General features: G+C 35.4%; 2 protein-coding genes and 1 pseudogene across 6 annotated transcripts; 1 reads left to right on the forward strand and 2 right to left on the reverse strand.

Annotated features, from left to right (window-relative positions):
- Positions 1 to 12: 12 nt before the first annotated feature.
- Positions 13 to 9166, reverse strand: HBT (CDC27 family protein). Of its 4 annotated transcripts, none has more exons than XM_086244149.1 (17): positions 9010 to 9166; positions 8258 to 8330; positions 7999 to 8108; positions 7690 to 7736; positions 6843 to 6940; positions 6279 to 6583; positions 4188 to 4340; positions 3547 to 3760; positions 3074 to 3300; positions 2919 to 2984; positions 2444 to 2563; positions 2091 to 2167; positions 1455 to 1574; positions 1082 to 1301; positions 682 to 963; positions 539 to 591; positions 13 to 293 (listed from the first exon to the last, which is right to left on the reverse strand). In XM_086244149.1, exons 1-17 carry the CDS (start codon positions 9112 to 9114, stop codon positions 284 to 286), a joined length of 2280 nt encoding a protein of 759 aa, XP_086100275.1. In that variant the 5' UTR covers positions 9115 to 9166; the 3' UTR covers positions 13 to 283. The 4 variants fall into 4 exon arrangements, with proteins under 4 accessions (XP_086100275.1, XP_086100273.1, XP_086100276.1 ...); XM_086244147.1 differs by having other exon boundaries at positions 4188 to 4355; XM_086244150.1 differs by lacking the exon at positions 539 to 591 and having other exon boundaries at positions 13 to 294.
- Positions 9167 to 11008: 1842 nt separating this feature from the next.
- LOC147285393 (uncharacterized) lies at positions 11009 to 14244 on the forward strand. 2 transcript variants are annotated; one of them, XM_086243472.1, is made up of 6 exons: positions 11009 to 11150; positions 11265 to 12577; positions 12767 to 12847; positions 12935 to 13112; positions 13540 to 13871; positions 14017 to 14244. In XM_086243472.1, the coding sequence occupies exons 2-6, from the start codon at positions 11273 to 11275 to the stop codon at positions 14092 to 14094; spliced, it is 1974 nt and encodes a 657-aa protein (XP_086099598.1). In that variant the 5' UTR covers positions 11009 to 11150; positions 11265 to 11272; the 3' UTR covers positions 14095 to 14244. The 2 variants fall into 2 exon arrangements, with proteins under 2 accessions (XP_086099598.1, XP_086099599.1); XM_086243473.1 differs by having other exon boundaries at positions 11022 to 11154.
- Positions 14245 to 16119: 1875 nt separating this feature from the next.
- On the reverse strand, positions 16120 to 17603 carry LOC147285394 (mitogen-activated protein kinase kinase 6-like; annotated as a pseudogene).
- Between the last annotated feature and the right edge of the window lie 565 nt (positions 17604 to 18168).

Here is an 18168-nt window from a genome sequence, read left to right on the forward strand (position 1 = left end):
TAATTTCACTGCAATGTTAATGAGAAGAATAGAATAGAAGAGAAGAAAGAGTTTATTTACAAGTGACGTGTTCAACACATTTAGTATTCTACAACTTTGTTTTGGAGATGCAGGTATTCTACAACTTAAATTGATTTTTTCCCCCCTTGGAAAGCACAAGCAGACCACTCCTTGGGGCCAAATCTTTTGAGCCGGATAATCTACACCATATTCTCTTTTACTGCAATTCCAAAGCAAGTAAATCTACAAGTTGTCATCTATCTCATCTGGTACATGTAACTTCTCAATGGCAGCCTGTTGAAAAATGAAGAGATGAGAAGGGTGAGCAGAGAAAAATTCTTTTGCACCTTGGGGGCAAGCAACAACTAAAAGATCTTCACACTAAAGAATAATAGGTATGGCCAATGTTAAAGTTATGTACATATATAAAGGCAACAGGTGGTAGATCCACAAAAGTCAAGAGTTTGATTTTATGACAGAAATCTATGGTTAACATGACTAGTACATGGGAAAGTGTAATCAACTGATCAATGTGTTCCCTGGAAAACTGATGTTAGCAGTTTCAATCTGAAAGAGATCAATCTGCTTCTTCTAAAAAATATCAATGAAATTCTGAATATGTTCACTTTCATTTGGGTTAGCAATTATAAATGCAGTAAGGTAGACAAATAAGCCAATCACCTTAATGGAAGCAACATCAGTTGCAGACGGCTTCAAATCCAATGCAAGACCAAAATGAAGCATTGCTTTATCATGCATGTTACGCCGTTTATAGATCTTACCCATCAAAGCATACACACTACTTTCACGAGGAGCATATTCTTTAAGCTCCTCTAAGACTGCTAAAGCTTCATCAAATTGTTCTAAGCTCATTAGTATATTAGCCTTATGATACATGGGCAGAGGATTCTTCTTATCAGCTCTAATAGCCTTCTCCATCATCGCTAAAGCTTCTTCATTTCTCTGTCATAAGATACAAACATAATTCGAGATGATTGTAATAAAAGAAATTCATTAGTTATTAAATAAATAAATAAACTTACTGAAGCCACAATATTAAAACTGATATAGCGAATGCAACCTCTAAATTATGCAAGGCTGAGCCAAGATATGACATAATGATAGAAGATCGTGGATTTATTTGGAAGGCCATCCGGAAGTGATGCTCTGAAAACTCAAACTTCTCTTGGCGAAGATATATCATTCCAAGCCCATGCCAGGAGTTATAATGTCTTGCATCAACACGAAGTGCACTTTGATAACTCTTTATTCCATTCTCATAATCCTCTAGAGCTACATATCTGCAGATAAAGATACAATTTCAATACAACAATAACTAGCTGATAAAGGTCAGACTTTAACCATCGAAATAAAAAAACCAACTTTAGGAACTTTCATTTTCATGTGTTAAATGATTAAAGGAATTTTTTAAAAAAAAAAAAGTTGTCTCGTACTCATGACCACAAAGGGTATGCGCATATGTGAATCTTGAATTAAGTTGAACAGCTCGCTGGAAATTCTTCAGAGCAGTTTCATGGTCTTTCTGCATGCTATAGCAATTTCCCATTGCACACCTGCAATCCCATTCAATAGGAAAGATGTTAGGAACAATGATATTGTTAATGATAATAACTTCAAATACCATTTCAGAAAGCATAAATCTTTATGACCTACTATCCTATTTGTAGAAAATGCATCCCTCACAATGTTCAAGAAGATGATTGAATACAACAAAACTGAGAAATCACAAGAATTTTGTTAAAAGAAAAAAAATAAGCACAATTATGTTATCTTGAGGGCTGCAAATAACTCACAAGACCAATCAGAAGATAGTGCTGAGAGCCTTTGCCAATCCCTCCATCAGACACAGGCAAATAAAATATATATAAATTACTCCACAAAGAAGTGTCTAATGTGAAGATTTAAGCTGAAACTAATGAAATGAAGTATTTTTACGAAGAAAAAATCCTTTTAGGAAATCTTTAAAAAAATGTCACTCACAAAAGCTAAATGATCGACAGGATTAAAAGGAAATTGAGATTAGAAATTTAGAATGCTGTGTATTATTTGCAAAATTATATTATAGCTACCAAGATTGAGGAGCCAAGCGGTCAGTTGATATCAGTTCTTGAGCCAGGTAACTTAACTTCATATCTTCCTTCAAATGCTGCAAAGAGTTAGAATAACCTTCAGTGAAGCAATTAATAGGCACCTGGTTGTACTACAAAAATCCAGACTAAGAAATCCATGAAAAAAGAATAAGAAAGCTGTTTCTAGAGAAAAGAAAATCAGGGTGTGAAGAACATAAACAAGGCCATCTGTTAACATTCGAGTACAGAGAAAAAATTAAACAGCATAGGATGAAATTAAGCACCGAGCTCCATTTCAGAATGATTGGCAGGATGTAATATCTACGATATGTAAAATCACAATGGGAACTTACATAAAGAACTGTAGAATATATATCCATTCCTTCTAAACTGTAAGGTGATGCTTGACGAGCAAGACTAAAGGCCCGATCAGCTTCTATAAAATTTACCAATTCAAAATAAGCTTTTCCAACCTGCAGTTGAAGATTGCCAAAATAGTCAGTTATATGCAGGTATTAAAATGTGTAGTACAAAATCATTCAAGGAATCAGTGGCATGGAATGTGAATTGGGTTCTAATGACAATGAGATAACAAACAATAACAGAATTTTGTAAGAAGTGAAACATCCCTTTTTCAGATCTAATGTGAAAAATACTCTTCATATTAATTCTTAAAACTAGCTAGCAAACTGAAACAGACCTCCATTAATCACATGTATCTCCTGCAATATCACTAAAATGTGGAAGAGTAACAGCAGAAAATGGGGTGGATGGAAATCCTATTCTTGGTATAGAATCCAGCTAAGTACTTTGAACAACAAAAATTACCTGGGAAAGTACCCAGCCTGTATTGTAATGCTTGTGTGGAAGTTTCAGATAGACATCCAGTGCATCCTGTGCAACACAATCGTATTAAATAATTAAATACAACCTGGGAAATAAGAATATTATATTTGGTTCATTCCACAATAACCAAGTAGTACCTGGCACTTGTACATGCAGGAAAGTCTATAGCCTTCCCCGAGAGTTCTCAAAAGGCTCAATATTTCCGAAGCACCACTGATAACTCTTGAAACATTCATAATACCCCCACCAATTGGCAAGGTTGCTCCTTCTTGTTCAAGATATCTGGTATCAGTAGAGGGGGTAAAAGCAGAAGTTACTGCTGCAGTATTTGAACGGGAATCATCGAATGTCTCATTGCGTATCCCTAGTAGGACCATTAATTTCACAACTATTAGCTGAAAAGCCATCGGACAGAACAAGCATATAGGAACCAAGAGTATAAGCACGGAAAATTTAGTATTTATATTAGCCAGGAAACATTATGAACTAATAAAAAAAACTGATATGAGGAAAAAATAAAGTATATTGCAGAAAGAATGGCCTCATGTGTTTGTTGCTGCATATGCTAGAATAGTTCACCAAATTACTGAGAGGTGAGAAGATGCATCACCTTCATCAATATTTTCATTGGCCCATGGCTGTCCCTTACGATTTGCCAAGGAACGTGCCACAGAGCTCAGCTTGGAACCTCCAAGATATTTAGATGAATTGGTAGTACCATTTCCGGCTGCCATTGAGGCACTTGCATTAGCATTGGCCCCTGCTTCTGCAGCAAGTCTATTGCTCCGTCGGCTGCCAGAATCAAAAGATAACCTGCTTGAAATCTGAAAAGAAAAGACAAATAATCTCAAGAAGTCATTGACATCAATATAAAGAAAAAAACATGAAAATGTCACAAAGCTAGTATACATAGACAAGAACAACCATCTATAACTAATTGCTCAATAAGATGCAGAAATACCAATTGCTATATGCATAATAGAAATTTAAGATTACAACAATGTAACCAAGTAAATGAATTTAAAGCAACATCACCAACAAGAAAAATAACCTCAGTGTAAGTGCCCACATGAACCAATAAAACAAGGAAAGCATTAAAATTTAGAACAACTGAGTAAGTGCTAGCAAGTAAAGAAAAATAACAAAATGGTCCCAATGTTCACAACAAATTCCATGTTCATTTCATAATACACATGGTCCACAAATCTGAAAAAGCTTTAAGAAAAAATTATGGATTAGTAGAGCCTATACCTTTCGCAGTTTCCCTTCATCAACAAACTTTCTTCTAGGGGCTTGAATGGTAGAATTCACAGTTGACCTAGGAGAGCTATCAGTACCCGTGCTCAAGTTTGGGCCATTTGGCTGGACATTTCTGCACAGAGCTGGTGGAGCAACACCTGACAACTGCAAACAGGGGAACTACAAGCAATGGTGATGCAGCAATGAAAGGATTTAGTTGATGTTTTGTATGTATATCTTTATTTGATAAATTTAAGTTTATAAACCCCGACTTTTGGCTGATACTGTATGCCCAAAAGCAACCCTTCAAACTAACCTCAAAATCATAAAATTACCAGCTATGCAAAATTTCAGCAACCAATTTCCTCAAAGCTGCAGTTTATAAACCCCCCATTTAGCCCAATATTTTTTTTTATAAGAAACATACTTTCATTAACATAAAAAACAGAACAAAACAAACAAAACAGTGAACAAGACGTCCACTATCCTACAAAGCTACAATAAAAAGAAAGAAAAACACACAAAGCACACAAAGCATACTAGCACCAGCAAAACAACACCCGCACAACCCCAAAACCCCTCTACCCAACTGCAGCTTTCCAATCCAACAAAATTAAAGAAACTGATAGGTCTCTAAATGCTGGTGAAACTGAGGACCATAAAGACGCCCACAATCTAACTTTGTCCCAGGAATACTTCACATCATCCCCCTTAAAATCTTCAAAAATTCTTCTATTTCTCTCCCACCAGATTACCCACACCACAAGACCACATAACCTTTGCCTTCCTACCCCCCTCCTCCCAAACACATCTTTTTCACAAACAGCAAAGAGGCTGACTGTGGATTATCCCAGCTAATACCAGCAGCTTCAAACAAATGCCCCCATAAACCCAAAGCAAAAGGGCATGACAGAAACAGATGGTTCCCAGATTCAGCTTCCTTTCTACAAAGAGCACACCAATGAGGAGACAAACTGGTACGAGGTCTCCTCTTTTGAAGCATATTGCACGTATTTAACTTCCCATGAGCAATAATCCATGCCAGAACACAGACTTTGGGAGGGGCATGCGATTTCCAAATGAATTTTTCAGGCTCGAAAACAACAGAATATCCCTTTTCACACAAATGCTTAAAAAAGACTTGCAAGAAAAAGACCCAGAAGACTCCAACTTCCATCTTCTTCTATCTTGTCTTCCATCAAGCAAATGAGCACTCTCCAAAACTACCAAAAGAGCAGCATATTCATCAACCTCTCTTTCACGAAGATCTCTTCAAAGCCCAAGATTCCAACCTACTCCTGTTGAATTAAAAACCACCATATCTGCCACCATACAGTTCAGGTTCGTGGACAGCCTGCCCAAGCGAACAAACCTAGAACATAAAGGCACTTCTGAGATCCAGCAATCCTTCCAAAATCTTTTTCTCTCCCCCCTCCCACCACAAACTGACTACACTTTAAGAACTCCTCATAACCTTGAGAAATGTCCTTCCATGGACAGCGAGAAGATACCGTAACCCCAGACCTCGCATCCCAGCCATTATCTTGAATGCCATATCTGCTTCTAATCACCATGTGCCATAAAGAGTTGTCTTCAAGGGGGAACTGCCACAACCATTTCGCAAGAAGAGCTTTGTTTCGTTGGATCATATTTCCAACACCCGGCCCTCCATTTTCTCTTGCTTGCGAAACTAAATCCCACCTAATCAAATGATCATTTAGCCCAATATTTCAAACCAAATTTTGATTTACAAACCATAAACTTCTTCTCCTACAACCCCAAGCCTTTAAGCCACGAGTTTCCAAACCCTAAAGCACACAGCATATGCATTTTGTAGGTAATATTCCCAAACGATCAAACGTCAAATAGTCTATTTCACACTAAAGAGACAAAACTTGGGAGTAAATAACTAAATATTTTCTTTCAAAACAGAACCTTATTGAAGTGGTTCGCATCCATCATTGCGAGCCAAAATAGATATAACATATTTGCATGGAATAAAGGAAATAGATAGAGCAATAAATGCAGGACTTCTAGAAAATAATTACGAATGCATCGTACACATATCATAAAGCAAAAATGGAGGAGAAAACTTATATATACCTGCATAGGCATCGGTGAAGGAGTGTTATAGAAAGATATGTTAGAACTTCCATTTATAGGCTGACCAGAAGCTCCTCCTAAACTAACATGAGAACTTCCAGAAATATCTCTTATATTATTGCCTTGCATGTGTTTCAATTGTCTCGGACTACCATCTTCTGAGCTAAAGTTCCTACCAGAAACTACAATGCAATCCTCATTTACGGTAAGCAAACTTTGAGAAGCTAATCCATGATGTAGGTACTGTTTTTGTATAGAAAGAGCAGCAGCTTCACCAAAAACTACAGCTGCTTCTTCAGCAGAGCCTATAACAACAGAAAATATAATGCCTTAACTTAAATATGTATCAAAGGCACCAAAATCGCACTAAATAATCAACACTGAAGTTTTCAACTATATAAAACATTGATTAACCGTTACCAGACCTATTATTTCATAGACTCATAATCACAATTCAAAAAGGACTAACTACAACTGCAATGATCAGACGATGAAGCTTAATGTTTATGGCAATAGTGCTGCACTAATAAAAATATGAAATTGCATGTGTAACTTTGTACAGACCTAACACACACAGCTCTTCATATGCAGCCCACATTGACGGATCTATAGTCAGAGCCTGTTTAAAGTGATGGATGGCACTTTTCCTTCTATCAGTATACCTAGAACAAAATCAAGAATAAATAATAATATCATGAGAGGCATACATACATACATGCATACACATAATGTGATAGAACAGCATAAAATGCAGGCACATAATAACTATAAATGCAGAAAGATAAGATACCTAGAAATGTAACTTAAATAGCTGTATAGCCTGTATGCATCAACAATATATAAATAAAGCTTAGGTAATATATATAGAAATGAAACTTAGGTAGTACTAGGATAATAAGCTGTTTCACATCTACTCAAGCACTAAGTTAATCCAGAACATTGGATAAGCTACAGATGCCATAGAATGGTAACAAACTCAACTTAATGTAACACAAAAAATCCTTCTATCCCAAGAAACATGCAAGCAGATGAAGAGGGAAGAGTTAACAAAGGAAACTTTTGCCAATCTCAGGCATTTCCCAAGCATCACACATAGTTTGTGAACACATAAAAACTTCAGACACCAACAGATATTTCAAGAAGGAACAACACTATCACTTACTTCTCACAAGTGTGTGTGCATATTATTGAGAGGAGGCCTCCTAAAATCAATAGAATGTCAAAATACATCTTGTATCAGTATGCTCTCTGCCTTACACCTTACTGAGATAAATCTTAATAGATTGGTTCTTTTGAAAGTAATTTTCAGCCATCATCATAAGCAAGTCCCTTTCAAGAAACTTATAACCTAAATGCCTTTGACAAAGGTAATATATCCATAGAAAGTTGATCCATAAGAAAGTGGACAAACCTGTAAATGAGCCCGAGAAGGTAATGACCAGCTGCTCCATTTGGAACCTGCATAAAGAAATAATAAGCAAGTCATCCTCTGTTTGGATCACATGAACAGGCTGACAACTGAAGCCCGATAGCAATAATCTGGAACGCTAATGATTGAAATACATAATGTCAAAATGGTAAATGCTGTTCATTTAAATCCCTATACTGTGGAAAACTATACAATCCTGAAGAAAATTGTGTTATCAAGTAAGCTTCCAAAAAGTAATCATGTCAATTTTATTTTAAACATAATTCCCCAGATAACAATATAATCCAATACCTCTGCACTAGGCTCATTAGCAGGACATAATGCAGCTTCTGCTTCACTAAGAAGATCCATCTGAAAGCATGATATTGCAAACAAGTAGCGGGATTGAGCCACTTGTGTTCCTTCATAATAATCAACAGAAAGAAGAAGAGAGGTTCATAAATGAGAAACACTACTATGAAAACAAAAAAGTTTGAACTGAAAACCTCAATTTAAAAAAGAAAAGAAATTATAAAATACTCAGACAGTATGCACTATGATATTTACTTACCCTTTAAAATATGATATGCAGCATAAGCTTGATTACTGTGCAAGTAACAGCTAGCTAACAATTGCAAATTCGTCTGCAATGCAACAAATTATCAATGAATCCATAAACAATTAACAAACTATAAACGCAGCAAAATACCCATCCGACCATAAAGTGAAAACTTCACAAACACAATTTCTTCTAACAAACAGTTTAAGGTTTTAGAGCAGGTATATTCAAGTCAACTTTAAAAAATTGCATCACCGTTCTGATTAATGCTATCAAAATAGTGCACTTTGGAAAGCAAATCGCATTAAGAAACCCCAGTTTGCACACTACCCACAACTTCACACCTTGTTGCAAAAAGTTACCGAAAACGACACCAATATTGAAAGCTAATGACAAACTAAAAAGTAACTAATTAAACTGCGCCTAATTACTTATCCTTTAAATACATTATATGTCAAAAAAAGAAAAAGAAAGTGAACCCTGTGTAAATATAAATGTCCAACAGATTCTAAAGCAATCAAACCCTAGGTCTCAAATTCGGAAGTCTGAATAACCCAAGTAAACGTAAGATATTAACAAATTCATTGGTTAAGTAACACGAATCATCGATTTCTGTCTGGTCGCCGTGAAACAATAGGAAAGGGAACAATTAATTTCGAATATTCCAACTTCCTCATTTTGTTTTTCTTTCCAAAGATTTCTCGGTAACCAAACAAACAGACAGTAAGAGAAATAGAGTGAAGAGTAGGTGGAGAAAAAGGTACCTCAGAGGGGTACTCGGCACAGAGGCGCTCGCACATGAAAATGGCGTTTCGATGCATGAAATCGCGAAGACTGTGCTTCACACAGTCTCTGAGTATGGCTTCCATGGTTGCTTTGATTCGTGAAGAGGGAGAGCGAGAGAGAGAGAGGGGTTTTGGGTTTGGGTTCAAATCAGGGCGGCACCGGCACGTGTGATCTCCAATTTCAAATCACACGTCAGGTGATTTTCTTTTTGTTTCCAAATTACGTGCCAGTGTGCCACAAAACAAAAACTGGATATTTATTAGATTACGCATTTACGCTTCAACGGTAAGAACCTAAGCAAAAGTATTTACCAAAAAATAAATTAAAAATAAAAATATTTTATTTATAAATGGATTTGCAAATACTAAATAGTCATAACTCGAATAACCAAATAAATTCTAGCAAAGTTTTTTTTTTCTTTGCTGAAAAAAATTCGAGAGAAGGTGTTGTTGATGGACATTTGAAAAAGCTTCTATTGAAGGACATTTTAATTTTTATTTTAATTTTAATTTTTTATGTCTTTATTTAAGAATCATTTTTATAAAATATCATTTATATAAAAAATTATTTAATCATTTATTTATTATCATAAATTCATAATCATTTTTTTAGAGCTCTATTCTGGTCCTAAAACTTCTAAGGTCTTTGAATATAAGGATATAATGACTTGGTCAAAAGAAATAAGAATTTCGTTAATATCACACAAAATATATATCAATTTCTAAGAGATATTTGCGTTTTAACACAATTATAATAATACTACTTTCTAGTTTAAAAATTTTCCAAAATTTGTTTTATTATATTTGTATGATCGATATTGATAATTAGAAGTTTCTCATCTATATATTATAGCATAGTAGTTTGAACTAATTTGGTCTTATTTGACCTACTTCATTTTGTTTCTAATATCTATCTATCTCACTTCGTACACTACATTAATGTGTCATGTGTGTAATTATTTAGTATATAATAATACTAATAAAAATTGTGTGGATGTCACGAATGTACAATGTCAATATTATATAACGAGGCGATTTTCGCACTCCCAAAAACTCTAATTGCATTATTTCTTTCTTTTTTTTATATTTTTCACATCATTTTATTAGTTGATTTCTCATATTTGTCTTTGACTCTTCGTGTTAACTTGTTTCATTCATCTTAAAATTGTGCACTAATCACTTTTGATAAAGACCGACAAGTATCATTCTTATGGCATGTTTATTAATCTGTAATCGAATTACGAGGAATTGAATTGATGATGAATTGGATTGAGGAGGAATTAGATTCTCATTGAAACTGTTTACTAAACTATCTGGAATCGGAGTAGGAATGATATCATGTGGGCATTTGATTACTAAAATGCCCTTATTCTAAGTAAATTATTTTATATGCTAATTAATAATGTTAGGGTATAATGGAAAAAAAAATAAGGAATTGGATTACCACCTCCCACCCAAGAATCCAATTCCTCCAAAATAAAAAGTTGAATTCCTAATTTCATGTGAGTCCCATTTATATTTTTATTCTCATATAATTAGTAAACAAAAGAATAATATGTAATCGGAATCAAATTCTTTATTTTGATTCCGATTACGGATTAGTAAACATGTCATTATTAGTCTAGTACCAATAAAATGTCCATCTACAAACCAAATAAATCTTCTATCAATTACCCCATCTTGCTGTGTTATATTAATGGTCACAGTTTAGCACTACAAATACTAAAAACCATTGGAGTAGTGTTAAGTAGATCGAACCAAGAAATAAGGAAAGAGAATTGCAAGGAGAGGAAGGAGCAATCCCAGTAGGCAAGTGTTTGAAGAGAGATAACGACAGGCCCGTTTCTGAGCAAGTGTAGCGAGTACACTCGCACAGGGCCCACAATTTTCAGGGTCCCAATTTTGTTTAGCCCATCTATATATATGTATACTCTCACTTGAAATAAAATTTGGAATGAGATAAAGACCCAAAGAAAAAGAAAACCCACTGCTCCCTCAATCTGTTAACCGATTCCAAATTACAACTCCTGGAAGGAAAATTCCCAACTGGTTCATTCCAAGTGAGTTGAAGGAAGATTCATTCATTGTGGAGCTACCTCCGCCTTCATAATTGTTTAATTGTCGGTAACAATCTCTTATTATTTGTTTTTAGCTTGCCTGGCTTGTGCTTTGTTATTGTTGTGTGTTTTCGATCAGGTTTTTTCTTATTTGCTTAATTGGTTTTGGTGTTGTAGTGGTCGATATGGAGATTACATTAAAGGAAAAAGACTGGTTTTTTTACATGATGATGGACGATGGCGCCTATTTCCGCCTAAGTCTGCAGGAGATTTTTGAAGGGAGGAAAACGACCGACATCAATGTGGATGGAAGGGTAAAACTTCCAGATGAACGAATGATACATATAATGCTAGGTCCTACAGCTTTTCTCCTGGGGAATCAACATGTTTATTGTTTGGACTCGGTTGCTAGGGATTGTCCCTCCATCTTCCCCCCGGACCCGGACACTTCCATTCATAGGATTTCCAGGCTTATTCATCAGGAATGCAGCACTGAGAATCCTCCTATTCTCGAAACAATCGAGGGTAAAATCTATGTTCTGGCAACACCACCTCCACCAAAGAAGTCAGCTGAGAGGATGCTTGGTCTTGTTGCATCTACAGACGAACATATCCATTCAGAAACACAGAGAAGATCACCACGCTTTTTTCGGGTTTTCGATCCCTCAAATAATTCATGGAAACATCTTTCTTATCCCCCCCACCTCGAAGGATCATATCGTAGTTTTCAGGCTTCTTCTAAAAAACCGCCGTATGTGAAGAGCTACTGTGCTTGGGGACACAAACTTATTGTTCATGGTGCTGGCTCAGCTTCAGGAACTTCTTACATGTATAACACGCGGCTTGAGAAATGGTTGGAATTTTGGATTTACAATGCTATGGCTTTTGTAGAGGTTCAGGGTTTTTTTATTGCTGTGCAAAGCTACCCTAAACAAGTTGTTGCTTCCCGGTTGGATTCAAATGGAATCCCTGGGCGGGAGTTTAAGGTTCTGCATCAGCTTGATTATATATTCTGCCCTTTTTTACAGCTGGGTAAATGTTTCATGGGTAGATGTGGTGGGGACCTTTTGTGGATAGTGTATTCTTCTAACAATGACAATGATTATAAATGTTATACTCATGTAGCCATTTTTCAAGTCTCCATCTCACTTGACCATGCCGGCGATCCATTCTTGTCTGCTCATCTCAAGGCTTCAGAAGAATATCATTTGGCTGTGGATCACTCTCATGACATAACACAATCTGATAGGTTGTATTCGGCTTTTGCCATGCTTCAATATTTGAACAAGGATGATATTAGGGAGAAAGAGTTGTCAGTCACACCACGTTGTCATCATCATTCACTCCAGGGTTCTTCATCTGAAAATTCTGAGCCTCATTTTGTCAAGAGAAGACGGATGAGTTCATCTGAGGATCATTCCGAACCTCATGGAAGGCTGGGTTCTTCATCTAGGGATTCTGAATCTTCTCTTTCATCTGGATTACCACCTGTATGTATAATCACAGAACTTTAGTTTTGTTGCTTTTAATTTTGTTATGAATTTGGGTGGATCTTTTTTTATATTTATATTAGATTGAAGTTTTTAACGCCCACTTGGCTGAAATACTATATGTCCTTATTTATATTTCTCCTTTGCACTATTGTTGGCTATGTATGACTTAAGTCTTAATTTTCTCAGAAGTTGGAGATTTTTCCATATCAAATACATCTCGTTGAAGAATGGATTGTCCCATTGAGAAGCGTTGAAGATATTAATGAGGTGAAATTTTTCACAGTTTATTTGTCTTCATCATTGCCAGAAAATTAGATGTAAATTGACGTATTGGAATTGCTATATATGTATCAGAAATTTAGGCAATTCTGCCTTCAAAAATTGAGAACCAGTCCTTGGCATGGATCCTATGAGCTTCAAGTGGAGACACAGTTTACAAGAAAACTGCTGGGGAGCATAAATACAAAGGGTTTCCTTACCATCAACAGGAAACCGGCAGTGAATGGGGAAAGATGTTGTTCGCCATCTGTTGGTAAGTAGTGTGTTTGTGAGGGGGGCTTTATAAGAGTTTATTTGATTTTTATCATCAAGAGTTTAACATGAAATCATATCAAGAAAGTGTTTAACATGAATTCATATCAAGAAAGTGTTTAACATGAATTCTTATCAAGAAGAGTTTAACATGAATCACTGAAGTCATTTAATGATTAGAAGAGTGTAGGTCTCGATGGGACCATAAACTGACTTGAACTTGTGGCTTTCATTTGTATTTATTTCTATGAAACTATGCTCTGCTAATTCCTCTTATTTTAGTAGAAGTTTTCCATTTGAAAATGTTAATGTTAAAGTTCTAGAGATTGAGATGGAAGCTCTTTATTTGGTTAATTTACTAGAGAACATCTTGCTTAAGAGTACTTCCCTTCCTGTCTCATTCCTCATACCATTTGATTTGTTTTCAGGATGGGGATATGTTTATCAGAAAGCCCGGTTGGATTTTTTCTGTTCCAAGGAAAAGTTGGATGCTCTTGTTGAGAAATGCAAGTCTCTTCCATCTCTAAAGTACATAGCCATGAACAGAGAGGGGAATTGGATATCTAATATTCATCAAACAGATGTGAATGCGGTAGAATGGATTTGCTATGTATCAGAAAAGAAGACAGTTGAACAGACTGTCGTGGATTTTGCCAGTTTTATTGTTTTCAAGGATGAGGCATTTGAAATCTGGTCAAGACGATGGGCCAACTTTTACCCTGAGCCTGAGGGCGACTCATCTAGGAAATTGCTTGAGGAGGTTTGCTTTTTTCATCCTAGTATCTTCTTGCCTGTTTACTACATATTAAATAATTATGTTTGATTCTTCAAATGCATGCCTATCACACAGCCCTGTGGACACCTTTTTTTACGTTGACATGATCTTGTTCTCATGACTTCTGCAGGTGCAGAACAACTACTTCTTGGTCAATTTGGTAGATGAGGACTACATACATGGTGGGGACCTTTTTGCTGTTTTCTGAACGAGCTCTTCAATTTCTTAAAGCTACATTTAATAATCATTTTGGATATATCTTTTGTACATACCTAACACGATAGCTGGGTTACATGGTTTATTTATTTTGTACAAACCAAGACATGGGTTTGATTGTGGATGAAAATATATGTTTTCTGCGTACCTAACATGGTAGTTAGGTTACATGGTACGTATTTTGAACAAACCAAGACATAAGTTTGATTATGGATGGAGATTTTTAAATGCCACAAATGTATTTATATGTTGTGTGTTTGATGTTGACCTTAATTTATATGTTGTTCTTGACTTTTTGTATACCATTTACTCTTCATTCCACTATGTGTACTACTAATTGTCTATTTTGTAAAGAACTCGGGATTTGTGGCTTAAATCTCTTCTTTTTTTGCTTTTTTTTTTTTCTTCAAAATCAAGGAGAAAATTCCCTTCAAACTGCTTTTATTTGTTTTATTTGTTTTCTTAGTTTTCAAACACACACATTTAAATTAACTCACAAGTCATAACAGGACAATCAATTTAACATCATCTTTCATTAAATAGAAAGAGCCATATGGGGGTACAAGAAATGCATAAACAAGCAAACTAAAAAGCAAACGGCCATGAGGCCAAAAAATTAAAAGCAAACAAATCAAACTTAAAACAAAAAACCATAAAAAATAGGCAAAAGTTTAATTTAGACAAAAATCTTTGACCAAAAATTAAAAAACAAATATTAGAACGAACCAAGCAGCTATGCTTCAAATGGTTCCACCATGTCAATCATAAATCTGAACCCAATGAGAACATTGTGCACTGCAGATAAATAGCTTGGCCATATAGCGGTTAAGGTTTGATCTGCTTAATGGTAATTTTTTTTGCCCAGAATATAGTGTGCGTCGAAGTTTCTACAATAACGTAGGTAGTAGAATGAATTTTCAACATTGTATGGAGTCCCACTAACATAATCAAGATTTTCAATGTAGTTAAAAAAATTCTTTACACTTGTCCCTAATCTCTGCGTCAAAATCCAATAACTCATCTAACTTAGCTCTTAATCTCTGATTCATTTGCTGAAAATGTCCTGGATTGGTTCTTGGAAGATTCATAACTATAGTATTAGTTTTTTTCCTGTACTTGCATCTCTGGTGGGCCGACAATAATACTGGGTGATACATGATACATGTACCGGGTGTACTTACACTGTCCTTACGATCATGCATCACCCGGTATTATTGTTGGCTCACCATAGATGAAAGTACAGGAAAAAAGCTAATACTATAGTTATGAATCTTTCAAGAAACGATCCAGGACTTTTTCAGCAAATGAATCAGAGATTAAGAGCTAAGTTAGGTGATTTACTAGATTTTGACGCATAGATTAGGGGCAAGTGTAAATAATTTTCTTACTACATTAAAAAACTTGATTATGTTAGTGAGACTCTATACAATGTTGAAAATTCATTTGACTACCTACGCTATTGTAGAAACTTTGGCGCACACTATCCTGACAGACAGTGTCCTGTACTGCCAATGATCGTAAGGACATCTTCTCTTAAGCTTGATATATGATGCTCGAGATCACACTGCACAATCTCAGTCCGCCCGGGACAGGAATGTTTCGCACCATTTCACAGTATGAATCAATGTCATAATTTGGAAGGGTTGCGTTGTGGGCATTGGGGAGCCTCAACTTCGCTGCAAAGTGTTCAACATCAGTAGTAACCAAGAATATGTTACTCATGGTTACCTTTTCATGCACTTGCCCTCTCTTTCTAAAAATCAAACGGCAAAATATACATGTCTACAAGAAGAAAGCAAAAGTTAAAAAAAAAATAAAATAAAAATAAAAATGTAAAATAAAATACCTGAAGATTTGAGTAAGTGCAGGAGAGAGATGATAACAACCAAATTTACCCATTTGAACAACCCAGCTTGCGTTCAGAAAGTCCATGAAAGTTTTTTCAGAAAATTCTTTGATAACAGTAGAAGTTTGCACTTAGATATATAAAAGGTGAAGAATACATGCAAATAACTGATTACCAAGCAGACACAAATGAACAGAACTCTGGAGAGAATTGATCTGCTGGGGCAGTAGGTGGTGGGCTTTCCACAATTGCCTCCAAAAGCTCATAAAAGCTTGGCAGGTTTGTTGATCTTTAGATTGCATGTAAGGAAACCTCCCGATAGCACACTCAAGTACTACCAAGCCCAAACTCCAAATATCACTGCTATAGTCATCAAGTACTCCCGCTAATTCTCTCTGGCTGAAAGAGAAATTAATATCATGGTTTCATAATTCATATTCTGCATTTATCTGTAGCGTGCACTAAGCTAGAAAACAAAGACAATAGTTTTGAGCTCCAGAGCAAAGATGAAAAAAAACCAGCCAATTCAATGTATTACATGTGAAAAAAATCTAAAACGGAGAGACAGACCGTCACTTACCGACATGTAATTGTAAGTACCAACAAAAGTGTCTCTTTGACCCATAGAGCTAGCTAGTGAAGCACTCACACCAAAATCAGTAATCTTCACCTCCCCTTTGTGGTTTACTAGCAGATTGGATGGCTTTATGTCTCTATGTATTACATGCCTTTCATTGTGCAAGTATACAAGACCTTGTAAAACCTGATGCACAAGAATAGATCTTTTAGCTCAGGGGAACAAATGACTTCTTCTTCTTCAAAACATTGCAAGTGATTTTAGGCTACACAATTAATTAAAAAGTGATAAGCTCATATACCTGCTTACAAACGACTGCAAGATATGGTTCAAGAATTGTTTTAACTTGTCTGATCACATCTGCAAGAGATCCACGATCCATGTATTCTAACACAAGAGAAATGGCTCCATTGTGATAGAAGGAGTGGTAACAAACCACCACATGTGGACATTGTGCTGCTTGGTTTATTTTCAGCTCCTGCACAATCTGTTTACGAATTTCCTCTTGTATGTTCATCTGGATGACCTGTAAAGCATAACAGAAAAGAATTCCTAGTAATACTCACTTATCTAACTTCCTGAACTATAAGAACAATATCCTAATTATGTCAGATATTTATCTTATGTAACACTGAACTGAAAAGAAGAACCACATTTATATCTGAGGTAAGAGAAAGATGTGAATACAAGTATTAGAATGAGAGAGAAAAATGGATAATGAGGATTACAATCTACCCAAGTCTTTACTAAAACAATTTCCATAACCTCCATCAACATTTTGAAATTTAATTTTAAAGAGTCACCAAACTAGAAGTAGTAAATGGAACTACAGAGAGCTTTTGTTTTCCCTTCCTCTTTCACCACCACATAACTCGCACTAATATGCATAACACATCACCTTGAGACAGGGCCATATAAATTTGCATAACAGAAGAAACTGATAAATTGACAGAACACAATAGAGGCAAGTCGAAGAAGGTAAGAAAGTTACTAGGATAGTGACCTTCAAGGCAAATAGGTTTCCAACCTATTTATGACGAACAAGTGGTACAACACCACCACTTCCTTTCCCAATCATCTATGCAAAAAATTTACTTAATTGAAAATTATTTTGTTGTACAACTGTTATTAAATAGATTAATTAATTGATAACCGTCTATTTATTCGATAACAGTTATATAACCAAATAATTTTTGATTGAATTGATTTTTTACATAAATAATTTTGAATAAATAATCTAAAAAATGAACAATTTTAATTTTAAGCCGGCCCCACCAAACTGATTTTTTTGCGGTCAAGGTGACCCAAGTATTGTTCGGTTTTTAATGAGCTTTAATTTGAGGTCATTTGTCTTTTCAAATGCCATGGAACTATTTGCTCATTGTAAATTTGTAACTACAAAAGTTGACAAAGCAACTTCTATAGTTTTTTATTTATTCAATATAGACTTTTTTTTTGTCTGAAAAAGTAAGTACAATATCATTACAAACTTTTTTCATTTATACTTGACAAGATTATTCGGTTAAAAAAGACCCTGCATAGGTGGGTTCCATATACTTCAAGTTTGGCCAATATTTGAAAAGTCCTTCAGCTGTCCTAGTTGTGACACTGTCCCTATAATTTCAACTGTCCGCTTATTCATT

This window comes from Dryas octopetala, chromosome 5, assembly GCF_963921425.1.
Source record: "Dryas octopetala chromosome 5, drDryOcto1.1, whole genome shotgun sequence".
Taxonomy (NCBI): Eukaryota; Viridiplantae; Streptophyta; class Magnoliopsida; order Rosales; family Rosaceae; genus Dryas; species Dryas octopetala.